The sequence below is a fragment of the Lepisma saccharinum genome, chromosome 20, assembly GCF_977018435.1.
Source record: "Lepisma saccharinum chromosome 20, izLepSacc3.1, whole genome shotgun sequence".
NCBI classification, from domain to species: Eukaryota; Metazoa; Arthropoda; class Insecta; order Zygentoma; family Lepismatidae; genus Lepisma; species Lepisma saccharinum.
This window is the reverse complement of record NC_139248.1, coordinates 7305261-7322642: the sequence shown is the minus strand read 5'-3', so window position 1 is coordinate 7322642 and position 17382 is coordinate 7305261. Positions and strand designations below refer to the sequence as shown.

Below are 17382 nucleotides of genomic sequence, written 5' to 3'. Positions count from 1 at the left end.
GGAAGCAATGCAAATTCACTAGTGTCAAAATTCAATGAAAAGTAAAGAAAACAATTATGTTATTGGATATGATTAAATTAAACATTCCCGTTTTTGCAATTAAATATAATGAACGTCAGATTGATAGATTTGTTGTTGTAAGTCCACTTTATGCCCAGAGGGGTTAATTGGTACTGAACCTACAGTTTAAAGTGGGATCCGAATGACTGTGCCATGTGCCTCCGCCTGGTAACGACGTACATCAGAATGAAAACGTAATAGTTTTTACATTATGATTTTGTAGGACACCTGTACTTCGGACTAAGGAAGAAAAATTGAAATATATATAGTACGTCCCGCGAATATTGGGCCCCGTAATGCAAGATCATGCTCTGCCAAATACTCAATGACATATAGGCTTAGTATTTGTTTCAAGGCCTCTCACGGTAATGCTGCTTTTCCTGTGAAATTCACATTTGGTTGGTTAATTTTTTAAGGCATTGAATTTGACTTTCTGATATTTCATGGTTTTGTAGTCGATAACTTAAATGCCTCCAGGGCCGGATGGTGCATACAGTCTTATTTTTTTTATACAACTAACTTTCAAGGTGAAAATTTTACTACCTGTGTCTATGCATCCAAAACTGGGGCTCCAAATTTCATTCTAAGATTTGTTTTCAGGTTAATATAGCAAAAGAAAACTGTTCAGCTTTCAGAAAATTCTCGTCTGTTTTCATCTGGGCCTAATGCTGCAGCATCAATAGCACCCACCTTAATCCGGCCCTGAGGAAAAGTGGCAAAAAGTGACTTCATCCCTTGCCCACCTACAGAAGTGCATTTTAACCGCATGCACATGCGCACAGACATTATTCTTTGTTCCTCCTTCTTTATATGTGTTTGATATTATTCTTAGTAAAGTATGTATGGTCAAAACTAATTGCTTATTTTTATTATAAAATTTTGATTGGGTGGGGGGGGGGGGTGAATTTTAATAGAACAGGATCTGTTGGTGGGAAGGTGTGATATTCAGGAATTTGTACCCTGGATGTGACCACCAACGCTCAGGTAGTATCGCAGCTGGATGTACGCACATAAGCGTTGCAATATTATGGACCAAAGTAACGGGAAGAAAATAAACTCAGTGATAGTGCCCCTCCCTGACCCAACAATCAAAAATACAGTTGCTTGCAGAGAAACGCTGTCACCTGGCATACAGCTCTGTGCTTTTTGCTTACATTCCATTCTCAAAAGTATTTGAATAATACAATATTCACAAATTAACAACGTTTTTAATTTTCTTATACCACCAGCATTGAACAGCCATAATTTGATTTGATTTGTAATAAAGATAATCTATGATTACAAAGTAATATATTTATAAGTTAAATGACTTGTATTAGGAATGATTCTTATAATGAAGAACATGTCTGAATGTGTATTAACAAAAGCAGTTCGAAAAAGTCAGGACAGGGATTAAAATGAGTGAACTGCCCCGACTAAATTGGGATGTTTGTTAACTTTGCATAAATGTTTATAAAACTAAAATTGCTAAATATATTACAGTGCAGAATTATGGAGTCTGCCTCTCTCCAGAAACAACCCATTCATTTATGCAAGAAGAAAATTGAAATTCTTGTAAAATATGAAAAACCGTCCGTTTTTTTTTATAGGTTCGCATTAAAATATTTCATGGCTTGAGGGGGTATGGGCCTGTCTAAATGTACATTTAGCTAAAATATAGTGACCTCCTTCCATACATCTACACTAATTGCCCTAATGGTTTGGTATGGAAAATCTGGGAATTTCGTTCTTACAAAATTGTAGACAGCCTGAATTTGATAACTCAGCTCAGAAAAATAATAGAAAACCAGAGTAAGAAACATTGTTTTCAGTACATTTCAAGCTACATTTTATGTGCTGCACTATTTTTTAGCATCTCTAATGCAAATGGCTGAAATTTAGGGCCAAAACTGTCACTTTTCAGCAAAGAATCAAAGTGTAGGATCTTTTTTTTTTTTTTTTTTTTAGCAGGAAAGGACTGCAATTTCAGATACACATTCAAACTTTTAGCAGAAAATATTTGAGCTGTGTTACTGGTTTCCTCTTTTAGTTATAACTAGAGCCCGGAAGTTTGGCAAAATGCCTCTTTTTATCTACTGCATATATTGATAAAATTTTTCCGGATATACGTTTCTTTTGTTGTTTCGAATGTTTTGGAAGCCTTTTCATTTTGCCTATTTTGGACCCCACTGCCTATTTTTTTAATTATAATGCCTTTTTCAATGAATTTGACATTTTTTTTTAAAAAAAATGTGTATATAAATTATTTTTCTCCCAAAAATCGTTGTTGGCATTTATTTTTCTTCCGTTTATTATGTGAATAATTTTCGCCTTATTTAAGTAATATTGAACTCACGCATGTTTCAACATTGCTGAAGGAGAAAAGTGTGAGAAAAAAGTATTTCATGCTCAGTTAGGATATTGCCTTTCGGTTAACATTTCTTGTGCATGATTGACTGCTGAAGTGGACAGGATGATTTCAAACACAAAGAAAATATTTCTGAAATCTCCCTCTCGAACCCGAAAATTTCAGGAAGTTGCGATTGAGCTTAGTTTACCTCAGCAACCAGTCTTGACGAGATAGGGAACCTGGATATCAGCAGCTATATATTATGCTAACAACCTTCAAAAAATCAGTGAGGTGATAGATGCTCTTCCAGAAAATGAAGCGGCTTCAATTCGTGAAGTGAAAAAACTCCTGTGCTATTCAAGTATGGTGCATTGCCAGAGACAATTACAATTATAGCATCCATGAAAATCTTCGAGGAATCTATGCAGCAGATGATGGAAGTGCCAGGAGAAAAGGGGTGAGCTGTTGCGGAAAAGTGCTAACGGGTAGTGAGTGCAAATGAGGACTTGAAACAATTGAAAACAATTTGTGATATTCGAAAAGGTGAAAATGCTGTTACCAAAATGAGTCCAGCTACATTAGCTTGTTATATGTGTGCTCCAATAACTTCTGTCGAAGTAGAAAGATCATTTTCTATTATGAAAAACATTCTCTCTGACAGACGACTATCAATGAATGTTGAGAACTTAAAAAGCACCTTGTAGTTATATGCAATCAAGACGGAGAAAATTGAAATGCTCTTCCCAATTTAGATTTTAACATTTTGCCAGAAATTATAGATAAAAGTAAGCGACTTCGAAATGTGCCTTTTTTCGGTTTATTTTGCCTTTTTTTCATTTTTAGTGGCTATTTACCACATTATAAATGCCTTTTTGCCTGCCTATTTTAACGAAAATAAATGCCTGAACTTCCGGGCTCTAGTTATAACTCTTTGAAAATGTTTGATTTAATTTTTTTTAAACATTTGAGCTTCAATATCTGGTGGGGGACCTAATACAAATTTGATATGTACAGCATACAGAGAACTAAGGGTTGCCTGTAAAGAAAAAAAAAGTTTTTAGCTTAACATAAGTTACAACAGGAGGGAGTTGGTCAAAACAGCCAAATTTACGTTGGTAGTTACAAATATAGAAACCTCTGTATTACGTGCCTTTTAATTCATAATGGTTAGTGATGGGCTTACTATGTTACTCGCATGATGCAACTAATAAATAAAATAATTCTAATTACATGCTGGTTTATTAAAATGTGCATATTTATTGGTAACTACTAACATAAATTTGCAGTTTCTGACCATGCTGGACCATTTGTTATGGATTTACCCATTTCTGAAAATGGAGAAATAAAATACTATACATCTGGTATTACAAAGAAATTCCGAAACAAAGCAAACGATTTGCAAATATCTTTATTTTTTTATTTCAACATAGTGAGGCATTTTATGCACATTTACTAATCTTTCTGAGCAAAATATGCTTGGGAACACTGTTTCATTGTCTGGATTGTAACTTCAGAAACATTTAACACAATATATCAATACACTGTACCAAAAAAATGTTACAAATGTACTAACATGGAGACAAATTACACCAGATAGGTATGCATAAAACTTCCCTATTACAAAAGTACTGCTTTACAAAAAAAAAAAGTGCTTTAATTATTCTAAAAAAAATGGTCACATTCACGGATGAACAATGAAAAATACTGCTGTGTGTGTGGGGATTTAATCTATGTTGCTGTTCAGATTTGCAACGACAATTGTTTGTTCTTTGCAAGATTCGTTAATAATTATTTTGATATTGGGATAAATCTGCGAGAGATTTACAGAGAAGAAACATTTAACAGGCAAGTGTTAATTGTTGGAAGTGCAAAAGTTTTTTTTTTTTTTAATTATTTTGTTAGCAATTTCAAACAAGACAATTTTGCTGTCACAAAGTATTTATTATTTGCAGTAGGATTGAAGTTGAACTTACAATTTACTTAGTACTGGTTCTCCAACTATAAAAAGCAGCTTCTAGCGCTACTTACGTAAATATGTTAAGCTGTACAGGTATGCTAATTGTTTATGAAGATACAGAATATCGAAAATTACAAATGTAAACAATTTAAAAACAAAGAAAAGTATGTAAACAGTTTTTCAACTGGCATATTGGGGGTGGGGAGGCCTTGAAGTAAATGAGGCACGTAAACTACATAATTAATTTAAATTTGGCAAAATTTCAGTTCACAGGCAGTTGAATCCATGTTTTACTTGCCAGAGATGATAGGAACTTTGATCCATATCTTGGCTTGTTACATTTTGGTTTATGGATACTATTGGTGTTAACTAATAATTCATTTCTGCATAAGTAGCTCTGGGGCTCACCTAGTCTCGGTCACCAAGCCTGGAGAGCATGGTGCTCACCACATCACCTATACTATGGTTGAGACTGAGAATGTGTAGTTCAATATCATGGTCCAGTGTAACAGTGTTTCCTGATTGTGCTGGATATGGCTATTAGAATGCCATTACATTTTTTTTACACTAATCATGACCTGAATTTGTCGGAGACCCATTTCAGATTCTGTAGTTCAAATTACGAAGCCACAGATTACAAACACCAGCTCAAAATCAAAATATTGTTCATCAGTGAATGTGTTCCACTCGTGTGGTACCTAATTATGTGAATAATTTACATCTACACCAATAAGTGCTTTTAAAATACTACAATGCTCAATATTAATATTACTAATTTTTTCCTAACCTCACAAAATAACTCGAAATCTAATTATTTGCAAAATACACTCTATGAGCTTTGTGTAAAAAATATTTGAAGTCCCGCAGTGCAGAGAGTATAGAGAAGAGATTTAAGTTAACAGGAAAAAAAAAAACTTATATTTTCTACTTATCGCAACAACTCAAGGATTAGGTCAATCAAATTAAATATGTATATATATATATATCTCACAGTCTTACCCTATATATATAAATTTCTCCCATTTGCACACACTCACTAATTCATGCACTCTCTCTCACAAACATATATATATATATATCTTTGTCTTACTTTTTACAATCATATACTACAAGCTCTAAAAACATATTTTGCAATCATTGCAAACTATTTAAAATATACTTTCCTGTACAAATACATCCATTTCACATATAAACATATTGTGCCACAGTATACTGGTGTTTTTATTATTATATTTCCATTCAACGTTTAAATCTGGTGAAAAATTACACCATTTATATATATTATGAAGTTTACAAAATTAATAACATTGAGCTTCCTAGAAACAATGATCTTGTAAGTTATTTATAACAAAATTTTCCAGTCTCTGTATAACAAATATAGTAATTGAGGCCAGAAAATTATTTATGCATGTTTCGTAATTATAATAGTGCATGTAATGGTCAGTGTAGGATTGTAGTGTCTGTAGATTTACCTGCACCTGCAAAATCAGTCTTACTTGTAGATTTGTGATGTAAATTTGTCTTGCCTTTGTGTAGGTAGTACTCATATCCTGGAAGCACTAGTAATACCCTTTTAGTACCATGGTAAAAGTTCACAATATAGTAAAGAACGCAACAATAATAAATTAAAAAGTTGAAAAATGCAGCACCTTATATCTACACAGTTTGTAAATTGCAATAATGGTCTGGTTAGGGATGGTGTAGTGCATCATCTTTGCATATTGTATCTTGGTATGCTGACGACAGTTAGGCCAACATTTATTTCTGTAGTATTGCATAATGCTATCAAGAAATTGCCAGCAATAGAGTATAATGTAATTTACACTGAATATAAAGTCAAATTAAGGTGAAAAAATGAGTGGCAATATCTGAGCTGCCTACAAAACTTGTGTAATTTCACTTGTTATATATCTGGTGTGTGTGTGTGTGTGGAAGTGAGGGGTACAATTATGCATAGTTTGTTAATTTATTAAAAGTCACTTTCTTAATGAGTGTCACAGATGATACTTTTCAGTTAGTATGCTTTAGGGATGGGCCGATATGAAATTTTGGCCGATACCGATAAAGTACCGATATAAAATTTACTGATACCAATAACCGATCAGATATAAAATTAGAAATGGTATTGATCTCCTTAATAAATGTGTGTTTTGAGGTGACTGCAGTGCAAGAGAAGCTAAATATTTAGACATTTACTTTTTAGAAAGAAGAGCATGGAAATTATCCATAAAAATTACTACAAAATGGCAGAATTTTGCACTAAAATTATAAGATATTTATCGTTTACCAATAAACCGATATGCCTATATCGGCTGATACCGATACAGTACCGATTAATCGGTCCCATCCCTAGTATGCTTTGTACGTGGAAGTCCTTCCAAAATATTTGATTGTGGACACAAAAGCTGTAAAGATTGATAAATTATTATTTCTGTATCCATGAAAGTTCCTAAAATGAAAAAGATAGTAATGACTGCTATCAGTAGGGTTGATTGGGTGCTAAAACTGGGGGCAGGGGGCAAGGACAGTTTAGCATTAAGAGGGCATAATGTGGGGGCCTCCACGCTCCCCGAATCGCTGCCATTGACTGCTGTGTTATTTATCAAACGACAAAACTTAAAATTGGTGCATTTTTGCCAGTATTTTGAGAATAACTTGTCACTGTGTCAAGTACATTCTGCCATGTTGCTATTACTATTTAAATCTCTACTGTTCTGGTGAGTGGGCTACAGTTCCACCGATATTCCTCAAACCCCCCCCAACACACACACACCTTTTATAACTTCACTGTAAATATAAAGTAAGTTATGTAACTGAGATGCCAGAAGTTGTCAATCTTTTTGGTACATGTAACAAATGAGACTGGAAATAGGGGTGAAGTTGTTTGTATGTACACTGAGGAACAAAGAACCCCATTTCCTAGAGATGCAATAAGTTACTCAAGGAAGCCTATCTCGTTATGGAAGCTCGTTAGTAAGTGCAATCCTTTGGTCTATTTTTCAATGTATCACAACAATATTAATGGAAGCATCCCCGGCTTCTTACACTTTCATGTAGAAAGGAAAAAATCCTTAAAAATCAGAAGACAAGAAAAAACTGCTATATATGGCAACATTACCAAGTTCAGCTCGGAAGACGTCGGTTTGCATCTGATGGCAAAAGTTGGCAGATGTTTCACATTAGATTTCTTTTTTCTTAAAATTTAGTATGATGAGCATCCTAGCTTGCAATATTTTTGTAAGTTGACAAGTACAGAGTTTATGGTAGACTATTTGTGAAGTTATTTTACCTGCTATTACATCCTTAGATATTTTTCTAAATTGGAATTATGACAATGTGCTGATGTATCGATATTGGAAAGTATTGGTTGAAATTTACTGACCAATACCAGTTCCGTATTTGGAGAATCCAATGGGATCTGCAAAAATTCCGTGTGACAATTTTGAGACGACCAAGTATCCTTGAAATTAATGTATAGTTTTTATTATTTTTGCACCATTATTGCAGGGAGAATATATTTTGGGATTATGTACAGGGTGTCTATCAAAATAACAAATCCACAATTCTTGACACATCCCCCCCTTCTTTTTTTAACATGTATTTTAGGGGAGGAGATAGTTATGCACCAATTGTGTATTTATTTCAATATTGCCAGAATGGGCACTGCTACTAAAAAAACCCTGGGTGTATCCAAGAGTATAAATTTCTCTCCATATTGCAAGTGGAAGCATTTTTCTATGTTGATTATTAAGCTGGGCACGATGTTTGAAAAATGATGAATAAGAATTTTTGGAATCCCATGTATTCCTTATGAGGAATCAACTTCAACATCAAGTTACGGCTAATCAAATTGAAGTTTCGACTTTTCCGCTCGTGAAATGCATCTTCAAACTGCCTTCTTCCCGTTGATATATTTTTTTATTCCATCGGAAGATTGATATTCCCAGAGAACAAATCAAATAATACTCCCATAAGCCCAATGCATTTCTCCTTGCCTCCTACGGCCATCCTGGCAGTGTTTCCAAACCTGATGCATATAAGAGCTAAATTTCACCTTAAATGGAGTTCAAACTGACTTTCAAGGAGCTAGATTTATGAAGGCTGCATAAAGTGCTTCCTAGGGTAATGTTAGTTGTGAAAGGGGTGGGGTGCTGTTATTACCGTTAACTCTAAATTGATGACAATTTATTCTTCATTTTCATCATCTAAATCCAGCGGCATCACCCATCTCAATAATCCACCAATGGTTGTAAATGATCGAAAATAAAGGATTCCCTGATAACAATATTATGTTAATTTCACGTCAACAAAGCACTATAAAAAAAAGTAGCTGGGCATATAAGAAGGGATTGGGCGATGCAGCCAATATAACAATATCATGTCACGTACAAAATGTATAAACATTGCAAAAATTGGACTATGTGGGCCGGAACCAGTGATGGCATCATAGTGGGGCACAAGCATGGTGCTCATCACATCATCTCTGAAATGGCAGAGATTGAGAACGTGTGGGGCCCTACACCCACATCCCCTAAATGTGCTTTACGGCACTGTGCTATATGCATGGAGAACTTAAACCTTACCAACATTAATATTATATTATATTATTATTTCTGGGACACTTGGTTTGGACCAAACCCCTGAAATGTAATTCTAGATACGTGCTTGGGAACTATGTGAAAGGATCAAAAGTGTAGCCTGGCCTAAGAATCCAGATAATAGTGGTGACGGGAGGTGATGCTCGATGTAGCGAAAAGCTGCTTTATAGCCGTCGCTGCACAGAATTTAGTAACAATCTACCAGGTCTCAGCATTTTTATAACAGTATGGTCAGTACTGCGCTCAGAAAATTCATTGTCCATATGTTGGGCCATCTTACATTTTGATTGTTAGAAAACCGATGCCAACCTCCCCAAAATGATGCAACTTTCTTTGAGCTGAAATTGGTTATGACTAATCGCTGCAAGAGTACAAATGCTAGTTCTTACCAACACACATCAATTGTTACTAAATAAGACTCAAGAAGAAAATTGAACATTAAGAAAACAAGTCATATGCGTATTCAATACACGATATAGAAATTCCATAAATTAATGATCTAAACGCCATTACATGCTTAACATATTTATATTTACTTCGCACACTAGAAAATTCGAAAGTAAATAGTAATATATAAATATATTATGGGTATATAACTGAATTATAAAAAAATCACAAAATCACCATTACATTGGTTTGAAAGACTGACTCATGACAAATTCTTAGAAAATGGGAAAATTCCATAATGGTATATCTTGTATATTCTACAAACAATGAAGGTTGAACAGCTAAAGACGAGCATTAGGTCAATTACATATAACTTTTCTACCACTATTGCCTTGTACATTTCCTTAGTCATATGAGCAGAAAACAAGTTGTGTTAAGGCCAGATTAAATTTTAGTGCTATTCTTCTATGCTAATAAGAAAAATGGCATGGTATGCTTAGTAGTGTTGCAATCAACTTCTTTATACGGAATGTTTCTCCATGGTGCAATTTGATTGTTTTGAAATATAATTTTCTATTACTTTGTAGGGATGGCCAAATCCGGATATCTGAATGTGTGCATTATCCTGTTTCCATCATTTATCCACTTTTACGGGCTATCCACATATTTTCTGTAAATCTTTTGCATCTGAAATGGGTACATAATTTGAAATCCAAATATCCAGATTTTTGTGGTAATCCTTTTGTGTAATTAGTCTTAAATTCTTATTAGTGAAAGTAGAACCTTTCCAATTAATTTTACAAAATGTTAAAACATTGGGTTGATGCATAAGTCTAACGTTTGTGTTTGGTATGGCAACACTGCGGTGTTAGGAGTTTATCGTTCATCAATTGGAGTGGCATTGTTGTGCTTGCGAATATGCATTGAAAGTTACAGATTTGAAGAAAGACTGTCATTTATTGGCTAAAGAACAAGTGTCCAGTGGGAGAAAGAAAACATTTGTTCCTTGTACAGGGAGAATGCCAAGGGGGAAAGAAGGACAAGAAAATGGTTTTGTCATTACAAAGTGAGCATTTTTGACTTGAGCGTTCCTCTATGTTCAGGAAGACCATCGGGCTTTAATGAAGACAGTTTAAACGCTTTAATCCATGGGGATCTACATCAGTCAACTCTAGAATTAGCTAATGTGATGAACTGTGACCATTTGTGTGACATTTGCATTCAATGGGTAAGGTTCAGGATGCAGCACGCTTTACATGAAAATCAGCAAGTAAGCCAGGAAGCGCTCCGACACAATAATGCACACTCACTATCTTCTAACATGACGAAAGCTCCTATCCAGGAGCATGGTTGGGTAGTTATTCCACATCCTCCTTACTCCTCCCGATCTTATGCCCTCGAATTGCTACCTTCTTAGCTCTCAATCCATAAATCTTCAAGGAAGCTCCTTTGGTGACAAAAATGCTCTTCAAACTTGGCTTGATGACGCTTTTAACCCCGTATCAGCTGATTTCTTCAGGTGCTGAATTGAAAAACTGTCCCAACATTGGTAGATATAGACAATGAAGGAAAATATATTATGGACTAATTTGTCTTTTGTTCATCTCAAATTAGTATCAAATAAAAATACTTTTGCTACGAACTTATGCATCGACCCAATAATTAGTAGAATTTAGTAGTACTCTACAAATTGCACAGTACAGTGTTTTCTCCAGAGATCATACTCTGTGATTGATTTCATGTTCATCGTATAATTATAATTTCCACCAACTGAACCCACAGCAACATTACCAAGAATAATTCCACCTTTGCAAGTTAAATAACCACTCAGTAATATCAATCACATCCCTTCCAAAGGTAACACTTAAAGCTATCATTTTTTTTAGTGAGGAGTACTGTTAATATCTGGCTACACAAAGAACACCACAATAGAGTAGGGCTGAATGAATACCAATCTACCAGTGGTATTAATTACTACTGGTTGCAATTTAATCATCGATAATGGTCGTCAAGGTTCGACACCTTATGAAGGTACAAGGTGGTTTGGATCTCGCTTTAAACTGTAGGTCCAGTTTTGATTAGCTTATCTGTGCATCCAGTGGACTCAAACCAATATGGCCAATACTTTTGCCTAGTCTAAATACCCTGAAAACTATATAAAATGTAGAATTTTTTTGCAATATTGTAGAGAAGTGGAAATTGATAAGTTTTGCTTCAAAGTGGTATCGACTCAGCCCTGCGAGAGATATCATCCCATAAGCACACCTGCGATCATGCTTACGGTACTAGGTAATCTCCTTATACAGGGTGGTGCAAAAAGAATGCATGTTTTGTAGTGTCGTTGATTTTCGAGATGCAAACGTTTTATTAACACAAAACCCATCGGTAAGAAATGCAGTTTGGATTGGTAAACAGTGATGATTTAAGTATGGAAAGATGATGTCATTGTTGCTGCACACATCTTAAGCCTCCCCTCAAAGTTCTGAATTTCTTGCTGGTGAGTTTGGTGTTAATAAAATGTTTGTATCTTGAAAATCAACAACGCTACACTTATTCCAAAAACATGCATTCTTTTGTGCCACCCTGTACTATTAATTAGAACTAAACATGTTCTAAGCTCCATTAATTACCTAAGTGTTGTTACAAAGCAATGGATAGGGTGAAAAGATATCAAGAATTGCTTGCTCATCTATGGTGAAGGACACCATTAACTAAATCACAGCTAATGGTGTACCTTCTTAAAGAAAGCTTTTAATGCCATTCTGGGATTGTCCCATTTCCAGAGAATCTGACTTACTATAGTTATACATTTCATTTTTTCGACATGTTTCCTTGATGGTTCACAGAGATCTCCACCTGTGGCTTGCTTCGGAAAGGGCTTTCCCGGAAACTCCGCCCGGGAACGATGCCGACTGTCATATGGTTCCGCTGGGTACCCAAAGTGTCTTGTTCTGCTCCAAGTCGACGGCTGCCTTGATTTGTGTGCACATGTATGCAACATTGACACCTGCAGGTATCACAGCTGTAATGGAAAAACAATTGTAGAGTTAATTAGAGATCCGAAACATTAACAGAAAAGAGAAAATAACATTTCAAGACAATAAATGGTGTACCCTTTTGGTGGTTATGGCAAGATTAGACTAATCTCTGGCAGGGCTAGCACAGAGGTCAAGCCTGGGTCATTCCACGCCATTTCAACGAGGTCAGGACACCCACCAACTCCAATTTCCATGAAATTTGGTATACACCCATACTTTATGGTAGAAAGAAACCCCCTAAATTTTTTCACTCTATATCAAACTGTTTTCATTTTACAGCACTTTGAAATGTCATCAAATCAGTGTTGTCTGTCACTCTTAAGACCCTCAACACCAGATACCCTTGCTTACATCATCAGATCTCTTTGAAATTTTATACAAAGTTTAATGAAACAATGAGGATTTCAGAAAAAAAAATTACAAATGCCTATAAAAATACTAAAAATGGATTTGTAGCCTAATTTTTGTGGTGGGAAAACTAGGTTACGAAAATCTGAATTTTTATCATGTGGGTATGATGGAACCAAAAATTTTTGATGTTGAAAATCATTGCAAAGACATGCTCTTTCTCTACAAAAAATAAAATTTTTGGTTTTCTTATTCCTAACGAAAATTTTACGTTTTTTGGAAATTGCCTAAAATTTCAGGGTCAATCCGTACCAAATGGTCCAGCACTGGTCGCTTGACCATTTTTAAAATTTTTCATTTGTTTGTCGTAACCCCTGTACAAGGGTGGTTCAAAACAGGCATCATTTTTCTAAAACTAGACTTCCTTTGAAAATGGCGGCCATTTTTGTTTCATGACTTGCAACATTTTCGGCCTATGCAGACAGTTGCGATAATTATGATAACTCAGCTAAGAAAAATTATAGAAATCTGGGGTAAAAAACATTGTTTTTCAGTACATTTCAGGCTGCATTTTATGTTCAATATCTTTTTTCACCACATCTAATCCAAATGGCTGAAATTTAGGGTCAAAACTGGCTGACATTCAATTTTGAAGGGAAATCAATGTATACCTAGGATATTTTTTTAGTAGGTAAGCAATGAAATATCAGAGCTATACTTTTTTTTTTAGAGGAAATATGTACATCCAAAGTTTCAGCAGAAAATATTTGAGCTCTGGTTTCCGCATTGAGTTAAAGCTCTTTGAAAATGCTCATTTTTCTCAAAATTTGGGCCCCAAATATATGTCTGGTTGGAAAGGTCTTCCCGAGGGCATAGTGGTTACGTCGACGTTTTGTAATCAAGGGGTTCCGAGTTCGATACCCAGTGGAGGCACATACTGGTTCGGATCCCACTTTAATAAACTGTAGGTCTAGTCTCGATTAGCCTTCCGTGCAGAAAGTTGACTTAAAACTGAAATCAAACCAATATCTGGTTGGGAACCTAATAAAAATTTTATAATTACTGCATAAAGAGGTACCTGTAAAATTGATTTGATATTACATGATAACAAAGTTACAACAGGGGGGAAGATTGGCAAAAACAGACAAATTTACGTTATTAGTTATAATTATAATTATTTACTTTTAATGAACTAACATGCAAATACAATTATTGTACATATTAATTAATTGCAACATACGAATGGCATAGTAAGCCCGTTAGTAACTATTATCAAAGAAAAGGCGTGTACTGCTATGTATCGAATATTTTCTGCTGAAACTTTGGAGGTACATGTATCCTCTAAAAAAAATTATAGCTCTGATATTTCATTGCTTACCTACTAAAAAAAATATCCTATACATTGATTTACCTTCAAAATTGAATATCAGTCAGTTTTGACTCTAAATTTCAGCCATTTGCATTAGATGTGGTGAAAGAAGATATGGAACATAAAATGTAGCCTGAAATGTACTGAAAACAATGTTTTTTACCCCAGATTTCTATAATTTTTCTTAGCTGAGTTATCATAATTATCGCAACTGTCTGCATAGGCCGAAAATGTTGCAAGTCATGAAACAAAAATGGCCACCATTTTCAAAGGAAGTCTAGTTTTAGAAAAATGATGCCTGTTTTGAACTACCCTTGTACAGGGGTTACAACGACAAACAAATGAAAAATTTAAAAAATGGTCTAGCGACCAGTGCTGGACCACTTGGTATGGATTGACCCTGAAATTTTAGGCAAAAAACGTAAAATTTTCATTAGAAGGAATAAAAAACAAAAATGTTATTTTTTGGAGAGAAAGAGCATGTCTTTGCAATGATTTTCAACATCAAAAATTTACATAACCTACAAATCCATTTTTAGTATTTTTATAGGCATTTGTCAATTTTTTTGAGTACTAATGTATTTTTTTCTGAAATCCTCATTATTTCATTGAACTCGTGCATCGAGGGTCTCAAGAGTGACAGACAACACTGATTTGATGACATTTCAAAGTGCTGTAAAATGAAAACCGCTTGAGATAGAGTGAAAAAAATTTAGGGGGTTTCTTTCAACCATAAAGGAAAGGTGTATACTAAACTTCATCAAAATCTGAGTTGGTGGGTGTCAAAATCTTAGTTTTTTGCGTTGATTTGATGTGGAATGACCCACCTGTCAATTTTCACCTCCTTGTCCACCATTCCTCTCCTGCTAAAACTATCAAGTTCGCTTATGAAAATTTCCATTCCCATTTTGTTCTTCTAATAACTACAGTATGTGTTTGTTAATGTTTTTTTTCTGTATCACGTATACCATGAAATCAGAATAATAAACAAGCCATTATACATTTTTTGCACTGATGCTAGCCAAATTTTAAAATCTGCAGTGATATGGTAAGACATATATTTGAATGTATTGCATAGTTATTCATGCTGTTGCGGGGCCTCCCCGATGGCGCAGTGGTAGCGTCGTTGCCTTGTAATCAAGGGGGCCCATGTTTGATACCAGGTGGAGGCACATAGTGGTTCAGATTTCACTTCGAACTGTACGTCCAGTCCTGATTAGCCTTACTGTGCATAAAGTACATGTAAAACATGTACTTTCAATGAATATTCCAAACTGTTATAAAAAACTGCAAGAGTATTAGGATTGGTATTGATTCATACAAACTTAAAAAAGAGCAAATGTGTTCAAACATCACACTTTTCTAAGTTGTCACCAAAAAGTGACTTTTAAAAATCTTCTCACAAACACCCTCCAGTCATTAATGATGCCCGAAGAGACTGACCTGAAATAAGATGCTTGTATTCGGACTCCAACTTCAACGCATGTTCGTACATTTCCTTGGCTGTTTTTGCCGATACCTTCTCCATTGGATAGCGAGTGTCTTTTACTTCACGAATCTGTTTGGTTGACTTGAATTTGATCAGCAGAACTATTGGATAGATTTGGTGTCGGTGCAGTCTGTCCACAGAAGATAGGCCAATGTCGAGTATGCAGTGACAGTTCTGAAAAATTTACAAGAAAAATTTCACACATAATATCTAAATAAGTACATATCTTGTAATGAAATAAGTACTTTATAATGATCCTAACAGATTTAACACATCGTTAGAACAGGCATGCTCATTTTTGATGGAAACACGAAATAATACACTGTAATGTTTATTTTTCATGAGTTTGAAAGATATGAAATTATGCAAAATGAACTGCGGAATAAATTCAAAATGAAATTTAGATTTTATGTACCAAGTGGACACTTTCTGACATCTGAATTATCCTGCGTGCAAATCACGGAAAATTAATTCTTCTGTAAATATTTGAGAAGCAAAAAGGGACTCCCTTACACTTATTACTCCGACAACAACATAAATGTACTGTCAGAAGGTAAATGTTTATTTTGAATAATAATTGTACTATTTAAATTAAACTTGGGGTTATATTCACCATTTTAACACTGTAATGCTAATTTTTATCCTGCTTTTGATCCCAAAATGTGCCCAGTTTTTGAAATCTCAAATTTTTATTCACCCTAAATGTGTGGCTCCATTAGTGAACTACAGATTGTCCTTGGTTAATTTACATTCCGTGTCAACTCTGAGCTAGGAAAGCAAACCTAGAACTTCAAATCAAATTCTACAACTTAGATTACTTTGTATGAGTCGCCTGCACCTATCATTAGACAGGGATGACTACTGATATCTCATTGAACAATTTCAAACAAAATTTTCTATTAGAATAGCTTAACGGCACGCAGAGGATTAATGCTAATTTGTTGAAAAATTAGGGTGGTTATAAATTATTGAGCGCATTTGACATATGAATAAAAAAAATAACAATATATTGAAGCAACCTTTCTCTTGTTGCAAATTATATAGCAGCAGTAAGAGTTTATATCACGATAGACCAGTGGTGCCATGGTGGCAAGGTAGGGAACCTCAGTACCAAAATGGTTACCGTACAAGAAAAACTGTGTGTTCTTTGATTTCATTAAACTAAATCTTCAATAACAGTTCAAAGATGTTTTCACTTAAGAGTACATGGAAGGATTCCATAAAATGTTGGTATCAACAATTTAAGGGTACAGGAGGTATCGAACATACCAAACATGCTGTGGTGGCAGGCCACTTCTCTGAATGCATTGTGGATCAAGTGAGAGATGCTTTTATGAGAACCCAGGTAAATAAACTCCTTTCACTGGTTGTAAATAAAACTGTTCAGCATGGTATATTGAAGACAACAAACTAAATACGGGTACTTTACTTACTTCTTTTTTTCTTTATTCATCCTTGAAATGTCCTCAATAATTTATAGCCACCCTGTATAATAAAAAACTATTTCCAGGTAGCTACATAGGTGTAAAATGTGGCGTAATTCACCAGAAAAACTAAAAATCACATCAAAGACCAAACTTGCATTATTTTGCAACCTGCTATGCATAAAATTATCTTTTTTCCTGGACATTTACATTTTAGCTGTATGAGTGTTATGTAATTATGGACTTTTAGTTTGAGAACCAGAAAATGTTAGAGATTTTTTTATATATATATAGGAATATACTACACTGAAGCCTGGTATGTGGAGACATTGGAAAGTGTAATTTTTAATCAGATAAAGACATTCCAATCAACAATAGAACAT

At 34.7% G+C, this 17382-nt stretch overlaps 1 protein-coding gene across 7 annotated transcripts in view; it reads right to left on the bottom strand.

Annotated features, from left to right (window-relative positions):
- Window positions 1–10617: 10617 nt before the first annotated feature.
- Window positions 10618–17382, bottom strand: part of Dlg5 (MAGUK family member discs large 5) — a 95826-nt gene continuing 89061 nt past the window's right edge. For all 7 annotated transcript variants that reach the window (XM_083142063.1, XM_083142062.1, XM_083142064.1 and 4 more), the window contains 2 exons: window positions 15530–15749; window positions 10618–12353 (listed from right to left, as the gene is read on the bottom strand). In XM_083142063.1, the coding sequence (XP_082998189.1) occupies window positions 12247–12353; window positions 15530–15749 (327 nt within the window). In that variant the 3' untranslated portion in view covers window positions 10618–12246. The remainder of the gene's footprint in view (window positions 12354–15529; window positions 15750–17382) is intronic.